Source organism: Rhipicephalus microplus, chromosome 6, assembly GCF_043290135.1.
Source record: "Rhipicephalus microplus isolate Deutch F79 chromosome 6, USDA_Rmic, whole genome shotgun sequence".
NCBI lineage: Eukaryota > Metazoa > Arthropoda > Arachnida > Ixodida > Ixodidae > Rhipicephalus > Rhipicephalus microplus.
The window spans coordinates 121747933-121757868 of record NC_134705.1 but is presented as its reverse complement, the minus strand read 5'-3'; the positions used below and the strand labels follow the sequence as shown (position 1 = coordinate 121757868).

The window sequence follows — 9936 nt, the reverse complement described above, 5'->3', positions numbered from 1 at the left end:
GTAAAAGAAAAAAACACAATTTTGTAATAGCAAATTGTGCCTAAAATTGGTGTTTTGAGTAATAATATGCACACCCAGTATTCAGGTCCTATTGGCAATGTATATTTTATCACTTTTTTGGGTGAACACAGGACCACTTCCCGGCTTGCAAAGCTAGGCATGAATAGGAAAAATATATAAAGACACATTTTCATCGCTTAAGGAGAAGAGAAATTATTGAAAAATTCAGAAACATATTCACAAACAAATTAGCCTGTAAAAAGAGTGGCAGCACTTACTGGAGTTGCGTGTTACTAGATAGAGTGGATCTTACCTTGTCCGCCTATTCCGGTGTGAGATAGCAAGCTGATTAGGTCTATTCCTGCGAACTCTTTTTTATTTTGTTCTTCTATCCAGTCAGTTATCTACCGGAAAGCAGCGGCGTGGCTGTATCAGGCGAGTCATACAAGGGGTAATAGACCATTTTCAATATTGTTAGGCTAGCTTTCCGGCTATGCAGTTTGAACAACTAAGACCACGTCTCCGCTCGAAGTACGTCAGGTGCCGCCATTACTTGTTCAAGTATGCAGCGCAGAGAAGCGCACTTGCGGATTGTGAAAAGGGCCCATTCAGCGCAAATGCCTCTGCGTTCCATGACAAGTTAGGCGTGGAAAAATGAAAGAACTGTCTGTGGTAGAAGAAAAGACTTTGGCTCAAGAAACCAGCTGGGTACGCTGCGACCTGAGGACAACATTGACGGGCCGATCTCGAGTTCTGACAAAAGGAAGCTGGGCCTACACGCGTTTTGGCGTAGAGTCGAAGACCACAGATTTCGTTCCAGTGAGAAGGCATCGGAATTATAGTACAAAGACAAAGGTCATGGCAAAAATAGCTTGACCACATGCCCCCCCCCCCGAATATTTCGGTCATCACTTCCGAGATTATGAAAGCTTCAACTGCCGAGGAAGAGTTGCTTCAGTCGGAGTCAGCAATGGTTTACAGCCAAGACATTGTCAACGCTGTATGGCAGCTAAAACAGGTCTCACTATTAGACTGAGCACTTAGTTTTGTTGGCCGTCTATCCGTCACAATGTAGCTGATTGTCCCATTGCTGTAGCATGAAAACATTCGCAGTTTGCATAAGGTTTGGACCACTTGAGTTCGCAACACATCGCAGTTTTCTTGAGTGTCAGGGCTTGGCATAAAATTTAAGGCTACAATACTTTCCACGTCCGAAAGCAGAGTTAGCATAAAGTTATCAGGAGACAGTTGACACCGAAGTTCTTTAAAAGCTTATAATCGTAAGTGTTTCCTAACCATGCTCGCAGCCTTAACTTCTGATACCTAAGCACCCAAGTTTGGTCTCCAGTAGCATTTAGCCGTGAAAGTCACCCTCCTCGCGATGTTAATAAGCAAAATGCTTATGAACGATGTCCAACATTCGTGCTTTAGGCTGCTCTAACAAGTCTTTCGGCTCTCATTATACAGGCGCTCCTCAAAACATAGCCTGTCACGTCATAAGGAATTCTCTGAACAATATTAATTGAGTAAGGTCACCGTGATTCCTAAGTTTTCTTTTGCCATACCTCAATGTCTTTCAGGTGGCTCTCTCTCGGTAGCGTGCATTGCTCGCCAGATCTACCCCGCCACAAAGAAAATCGTTTCCCGCTTGTAAAAACCTCACCATTGGTAGGTCTTTTGCTATAAATTTCAAACACTATACAGCTCGCTCATTCGACGGACAAGTTCCGCAGATTTATACACTTCACAGAGGAACCAAAAACTATTCGATCCGATTCACAATGTAATAGTTATGTTCAACAGCCTACACCACTTCAACAACTAAAGGACTAAAGGGTAATAAGGAATGGACATGCCATAAAGTCCATACAAGACAGCATAAATTCAGCGTTGTATTTCAGAGATGTCGGGAATCCTCTGGGTAATCAATTGCAAACGTTACATGACAGTTTGATTGACCCTCGTGTGTACACATGCATGTGTGTGCACATGTACATGCTCCTGCTTCTGTAAGCATTCAAACTATATCATCGGACAATATATACCTAAAAAATTTAAGTATTGCTCTAATTTAGGAATAAATTGCTTGCTTCATTTAAAGAGTCATATGCAATAGATCAAGCACCACAATTTCTTAGGTCATCTGCAATCTTTTATTATATCACCTTCATTATTGTAACTGCTCATTTATTTATAAAACGACTCAATTTTTGCCTAATCCCCCACAGTGGGTATGTGCAACATACAATAATAATTGATATCTAGGGTTTAACAACCCAAAACCACCAAATGAGTATGAGAGACGCCATAGTGAAGGGCTCCGAAAATTTTGACCGCCTGGTGTTCTTCAACATGCATCCACATTTGAGCACACGGGCCTACAGCACTTTCCCCTTCATGAAAAATGCAGCCGCCGCAGCCGGGATTCGATCTCCCGCCCTACAGGTCGGCAGTCGAGTACCCTAGTCGCTAGATCACCACGGCGGGGCTGCCAGATACAATAGGTGAAGAAGTGCAAGAACTATTTCATCGGAAATTATGCACGTCTAAGGCATTTCATAAGCTTTTCTTCAAAGTGCACATTATAGGTTGCGGCTGTTATGGTCATTTTTATTCATTGTAGCCAGGTAAGCTTTCAAGAATATCTTAAAGGCTATTAAGGAGGGAATGTGGACGATCTCCGCACCCCGCTGTGTACGTAATCCTCACTGCTTAGTAGTAGGCAGAGATTCTTATGTAGACGTCAACCATCAAAATACATTTTATTCAACAAAGAAACAATAAAATCATAATGATTTTTTTCAGTTGAAGATACCTAGCTGGCAACAAAACTCAAAACACTCTTTCAACAATACAGAAAATAGAATAGCTCTTGTGTGAAGGCATAATGCAATATCTGTGACCGCCAACTTCGCGAGAAGGCCTCACAAAGTGAGTTAACGAGCTTTATTTTTTTAGTAAAAGCCTTCAGGCATCGCCTGCTTAGACTGTAATAATCCATGCAGAAGACTTCATGAGAGGGGGGTTTGTGTACACAGGCTTCACGTGCTATTGCGACATGTAACTAAGATGTGATTCACACGGACAACAGAAATACATACGTAGTGGTCAATAAAAAATTATGCACCTGGATAATCTGGCCACCGATGCATATGCACCGCACAGTGGTTCCAGAAATCACTGCGAGTAAAACTATGCGCAGAAGAATGTTATGGAACCTCGCGCCTTGATTCAAGAAGGTGAGCAGCTGGAAAACATAATTGAACACTGGTTCCGTAAGCATGCTGGTGGCGACAACAACAAAGCTGTATTGACAGTGTACCTTAATAAGCTCTATATACCAAGACTAAAATTTAAAAAAAATGGGAGAGTCCTCTTGTCGAAACATTGGTTCCAGGGACATCAAATCTTAAATATTTTTCATCTTGTTTCTATATACTAATGCAGCGCAACAACGAGGTACTTTTTCGGGCTGCTTCGATTTCATTATGGAGCGATGTTCATTGAACAAAGTCCTCTGAATAAAGGTTCACTGTAACGAACTACTTGACCAGCCGGTATAATTCATAGGGCAAATTTGGCTTGTAGTGTTCTATGGTCCAGCGAAGGCGCCTGGTATGGGCTGGAGACTAGCAGCTCAACTTCCATCTTATACCGCTAACAATTGACGTAACGAAGAATACTATCACAATTTACTTGGCCTCGAGGCATGCGAAGCAATTTTAGGGGCGAAGATCTTTATAGCGGCACTTCTTCGTCCCTCGTAGCCGTTGTAATGTGTAACAGATATAACAATTTGACCTCCAAGGTGGTGCTGGTGAGAGATTTCTTCTGTGAAATGTTGAACAACAAAAGATAGTGCTCAATATACATGCCAAAAGCTGCTAAGGAGGAATGAGAAACAAGAGCATTTGGCTTTTAGTTAGCGCGCACGCTGCGATACCCATTAGCAGCCATTGGCATGTACATTGAGCACTATTTGACAAGAAAGGGTTGCTACGTTATACTGGCTGGGTGTAGCCTCCTCAGTTTTACAAACGTTTAGCGAGCGTTGAGCCGCATTGCCAAGAATACAATGAACTTGTATATAGCATGAACTCGAGGTGGTTGAAGATGGGAAGTAGATACGAAGCGCAAGCCGTAAGAAAGTAAAAGCCGAATTCTCTTGTCTCTCATTTCCCATTAGCAGCCACTGGCATGTACATTGAGCACATACCTCCTTGGTTTTAGAAGTGTTTAGAGAGCGTCGGCCCGCAGTGCCATGAATACAGTGAACTAGTAAATACCGTGAACTCGAGGTGGTTAAAGGTGGGAAGTAGACCCGAAGAGCAAGAGGTAAGAAAGTGTGCGTGTGCCACCTCTCGTTTAGTCCTTGGAATGTCCGCTGGATGGTGGTGCTTCTATTGGGGAATATTGGGGCGGTGCTTCTATTGGGGGGTGGTATTGGGGTATTTATTCATAAAAGTACAGACTGGCAAAGGGTCAAGCAGGAATGCAAGGAACATTTATGGCTAAAAGGGAAAGTGGCAGGTCAAATGACACTCCTTGGTTTCGTGTACTTGTGGACGGGAGCAAAGGCCAGAGAGGAAAACCACTGACCTCCACTAGGGAGCTGGATGGCGCTTAGAGCGCGCCGGCTTGAAACCATCGGAAGTCGGCGGCCTTGTCCCGGAAGCCGGGGCTTGCTCCCGCCTGACTGCTGCCGGCGTGCGTGTTTTCTGGACTTCTCTCAAAAGAATGCCTGCCTGCTGGGCTGTTAATTGCACAAGCAGGCCAGAAAAGTCTTCTGGAAAGACGTTTCATGCGTAAGTGCCCTTAAATCATTCTTAATTCCCCGTAACTGACTTGCACGGAGCATGAGCACGGAGCATTTGCGATGCGTTGAACGGCGTGTTAAAGCTGTCCGGTGTTTGTCTTGCAGGTTTCCGCGTTCCCAGCCCCACTTGTACCAGCAGTGGGTTGTTAACCTCAAAAGGGACAAATGGAAGCCATCTCCAGGCAGCAGACTTTGCAGCAGCCACTTTACCGAGGCGTGTTTTGACCGCTCGGGTTCAAGGACGCGTCTGAAAAGCGACGCCATCCCAACGCTGTTTTCTTTCCCGGAACACTTGCAGAAGGTGAGACTTCTTCTTCTCTGTGCACCAATCATTACTACGCAAAGTAATGGCCTGCAAGAACATCTTTTCCTGTTGTAGCTTCTCCAATGCACGGCAAAAGTGATATATACCACTGCCCAAGGCCACACTCCTGGGTGATATTTGAGACGGCACGCCGTGCGCGCTTTTGCGACGCCGCTCCGGAGAATTCCCGATAGCGCCTTTCTCGCACGGTAGACTAGCAGTGCGTGAGTGGAAGACGATATCTGCGACCGCAATCTCTGTTGTGCAGTCCGAAATCCGAAGGCCTCGAGTGCACATATGTACGACGCTTCATTAAACCGCCGACTGCTATTCGGTTGTGGGAACACTGCAATTGGTGACCTCCCCGGTGGAGCATTTGATTGATTGATTGATTGATTGATTGATTGATTGATTGATTGATTGATTGGGAGGTTTAATGTGCCGATGCTTGACGAGTCATGATCTGGGACCCATGCGGCGCAGAAGCTATGCCTGGCTTACGGTTCTGCGTATATGATCCAAGTTTTAGTGCTGTATTGTAGCACCCGCGGTTTCTCTCTGTTCTTGATTTCGACGTTGCAAGCGTGCTCGACAGTAGAGTTCCGACTGTTGTGGGTCAAAGTGGGCTTTCAGGGCGTCTACGATGTTAAGTGTTGCGGAACCAAAAACATGAAGAAACTGGCCTGACCACATAAGAAGCAACACGTTGTCTATCTGCAGCCTAGGTGGATTGTGTCTCCACATTGCTCTGAACGTTGTCTTGCTGACAACCGTGCAGGCACCATTTTTGGGTGTCTTAACGCTTCTTGGTGCATGCCTTTCCAATGTGTCCGCCATTCTTGCAGTTTCGTCGTTAAAAGCATTATTGATTCCGGACAGATGTATGCTGCGGTGCGGAAACCAGTCCCTTGCTGACTGCTAGCTAAAAAGCACCACTCGCATGTTTTGCAAGGTGAAGCTGTATTTCAGGGGCAAAGAATCAAAGTTGCACAGTTACCAAATGATCCAGCATGTCCTCGCTTTTTTCTTGCATTATTGCGGTGTTTTGTGTACACAAGTACTTTTTCATGCCTGGATGTGTCACCTGTAACTGCAGCTTCTTTCATGCATGCAAATAAGTTTATTTTATAATATTTGCTGTTGTTTGTGCATAAATTGATGGTTGAGTTGTGATGGTCACTATAACGAAAATCATGCCTTTTTTTCAGAAAACTCCGAAACGAAAACCACCCAAGGATAGAGCCCCAATTCCTGATTTATCCACGTCAGATGAGGCACACAGACCAATCACTGTCTCCTGGGGACTTGATTTGGTGGATTACCAAATCCGGGCTGAAAACACTGTTGGCAACGCCCCCCGTAACCCTCAAGCGACGGCCACTCTTTATCACGAGAAAAAAAAAAGTAAAAGATCGAGAGCAAACCAAACAAATACAACAAACACCCAGAAACCCGCAGAGACACGTGCAAGTGGCCGTAAAAGCTTCTATGAACGCGGCCTGCGTCGCTAGATCCCACGCCTTGTACAAGACCGGACAGCCACTGCGAATCTTGAGAAAAAGGAAACGGACGCGCGTCAGAAAAAAGGCAGTTTTACGTGCATACGCTGTCTCATTAAAAGCGCATTAAACAAACTCTGATCTGCGCCTACATAGCCCTTATTGTTACTTGGCTTACTCTTCCAACCACGAGCAAGTATTTACAAAAAAGAAATTAACGAAACGAGATCCAAAGAACAGCAGCACGAAGGCATAACTCGCGTCGCGCGTACCGCGTAGTGCAGCAGACGACCTCCTTCCGGGACAAGCAGCGGCACTTCCGGTGGCTTCGCAAGGTCCCGCTTCGGGTAGCGCCGGTGCGCCATCCAGCTCCCTTGTGGAGGTCAGTGAGCAAAACCAGATAATGGTAGAGTGTATATCAAAGGACATTCAGGAGTTAGGAAGAGAGTGCGAGATAATTATACTAGGAGACATGAATGCGCACATAGAAGATTTAGATGGGTATACCCACCCGACAGGCAAAATGATCATGGATATGTGTGAAAGGCTTGATTTGATCATTTGCAACAGTACCGAGAAATGTGAAGGGCAAATAACATGGCAGGTAGGAAGGCTTCAGTCGATGATAGATTATGCACTGATGTCACATAGGATGTATGATAAGCTCAGGGGAATGCACATAGATGAAGGTGGCTTCAGAAGTCTGGGTAGCGATCACAAACGTATCAAGCTAAGTTTTGGAAGAGCAGTGAAAGTGGAAAGGAGACAAGATGAGCAACTACAGGAAAATTTTTATCCAGAAAGACAAATTGAAATAGCCACTAAACAAATTGAGAAAGTAATCACGGAGGATAATAAGACAGTGTGGACATACACGAATCTAATTAGACTCTTTGAGCTAGAGCTTGCTAAGACGCGTGACAAGTCACCCCGGAAAAGAGGACACAAACCCAAAAATTGGTGGGATGAGGCAGTTAAGAGAGCCATAGCAAAACGTCAGGAAGCCTCTAGGGAACACAGACATGCTAAGCAGCGGGGTGAACCGACAGATGATGTGGAAAGAAAATGGGCAACCTTTCTAAGCTGTAGAAGGGATGCATCCCTTCTGATCAATGAAAAGATTAGAAGGAAGGGAGCTCAGTGGCTGGCAGAAGTACATAAAAAAGATAGAAAGACAGCTGCGAAATTTCGGAACCATCTAAACTCCCTAAGAAATAAGACGAGCCTAGAGCAGAGTTTTATAACTACAGCCCAAGGTGCTAGGCTAGAAGGGGACGAAGCTATTGAATATATAAGAACAAGGGTTACGAAAAAATTTCAACAAAGAAGTACTTTATGCACCACAAAATACAAGGACGAATAAAGTGGTGCAATGGCTTCATTTTCACAACGAGAGTGGGAAAGGGCCGAGAAAAGGGTTCCTAGTAGTACATCAACAGGCCCAGATGGCATTCCAATTATGCTGATAAAGGCATTATGTCCGATGTCTAAGCAGGCTTTGAGAGAGGCAGTGAGCAAAATAATAATCGATGGTGAAGTTCCCGATGGATGGAAACTTAGCAGGATGAGCATGATCTATAAAGGAAAGGGGGACAAAGCTGACATAAACAACTACTGTCCTATAACAGTGACATCAGTGGTCTGCAGGCTGGCTATGCAGATTATAAAGGAAAGACTGCAGGCGTGGATAGAGAATGAGGGGGTGCTGGGAGAACTGCAGAATGGGTTTCGGAAACACAGGAGGTTGGAATACAATATGTTCTCACTGATCAGTGCATCGAAATAGCAGAAAAGGAACGCAGGCTCCTGTGGCTAGCATTTTTGGATATCAAGGGAGTGTACGATAGCTTGGTTCAAGAGTAATTGTGGGGAATACTGGACACACTAGGCGTGGAAAATGTAGTCACTAATTTTTAAAGGAGATCTCTAAAAGTAGCAAGGTAGTTATAAAGTGGGGAAAACAGGTATCCAAGCCTGCAGAGGTAAAACGGGGGCTTAGGCAGGGGTGCCCCCTGTCACCCTTATTATTCATGATGTACCTACAAGGATTAGAGGCAAAATTAGAGGGAAGTGGACTGGTCTTCAACCTCTCTTTAGTCAAACAAGGAAAACTTCTTGATCAGGCACTACCAGCATCAACGTACGCAGATGATATAGTGCTAATGGCCAACAACAATGAAGATTTGCAGAGATTGATGGACATCTGCGGTAATGAGGGAGATAGGTTAGATTTTAAATTCAGTAAGGAAAAATCAGCAGTCATGAGTTTCAGTGACAACGAAGGTAGTGAGCTTAGAATACAGGAGGTCGCGCTAGAGATAACAGATAAATACAAATATCTGGGCGTATGGATAAGCAATGGGACCGAGTATCTGAGGGAACACGAAATATACGTGACGACTAAAGGTAACAGGAATGCAGCAGTCATGAAAAATAGGGCACTGTAGAATTACAATAGGTATGATGTTGTGAGAGGAATATGGAAAGGGGTCATGGTTCCTGGGCTGACGTTCGGCAATGCGGTCTTGTGCATGAGATCAGAAGTTCAAGCAAGATTAGAAATTAAGCAACATGGAATAGGCAGGCTTGCTTTAGGAGCTCACGGGAACACACCAAATCAGGGAGTACAAGGTGATATGGGATGGACATCATTTTAGGGCAGGGAAGCTAGCAGCAAGATAAAATTTGAGAAGCGATTTAGAGAAATGGGGGAAGAGCGTTGGGCTAGGAAGGTTTTCAGCTACTTGTACCTGAAGATTGTGGATACAAAATGGAGGAAGCGAACGAGGAAGTTGACTGGTAAATACTTAGAAAACAGCAGGTGACCAAACCAAAAAAAAACTATCGGTTAAGAAGAAAGTGAAGGAAACGGAGACTGACATGTGGAGGATGGGCATGATTAAGAAGTCCGCACTAGAGATCTATCGCACATTTAAGCAGGAAATTGCCAAGGAAAGTATCTATGATAATACTCGGCGTAGTTCTCTACTGTTTGAGGCCAGGACGGGAGTACTGCGAACCAAGACATATCGGGCCAAATACGAAGGGTTAGACACAGTATGCAGTGCGTGTGGAGAGGAAGAAGAAACTGCCGAACACTTGATAATGTTCTGTAAAGAGCTTCACCCTATAGTTCAGGATGATGGCGCAGAGTTTTTCAAAGCACTGGGGTTTAGGGACCGGGAGGGCAAAATAAACTTTAAGCGGGTAGAATTAACTAGAAGGAGGCTATCTGATTGGTGGCTAAAGTCAAGGCACGAGTGAAAATTAAACTCTTCACTGCAAAGTACGAATCCTCAAACTCACTTTTTAAGGAA

The 9936-nt window shown here is 44.6% G+C and overlaps 1 protein-coding gene across 1 annotated transcript; it reads left to right on the top strand.

The window, feature by feature from the left end:
- Nucleotides 1-4686: 4686 nt before the first annotated feature.
- Nucleotides 4687-6696, top strand: LOC142764916 (THAP domain-containing protein 1-like). The gene is made up of 3 exons (XM_075865456.1): nt 4687-4805; nt 4922-5117; nt 6329-6696. The coding sequence occupies exons 1-3, from the start codon at nt 4738-4740 to the stop codon at nt 6629-6631; spliced, it is 567 nt and encodes a 188-aa protein (XP_075721571.1). The 5' UTR covers nt 4687-4737; the 3' UTR covers nt 6632-6696.
- The last annotated feature ends 3240 nt before the right edge of the window (nt 6697-9936 follow it).

Coding starts and splice junctions, on each gene's coding strand:
- LOC142764916 (XM_075865456.1), top strand. CDS start 4,738: ATGCCTGCCTGCTGGGCTGTTAATTGCACAAGCAGGCCAGAAAAGTCT. Junction 4,806..4,921: donor TCTGGAAAGACGTTTCATGC/GTAAGTGCCCTT, acceptor TTTGTCTTGCAG/GTTTCCGCGTTCCCAGCCCC. Junction 5,118..6,328: donor TCCCGGAACACTTGCAGAAG/GTGAGACTTCTT, acceptor CCTTTTTTTCAG/AAAACTCCGAAACGAAAACC.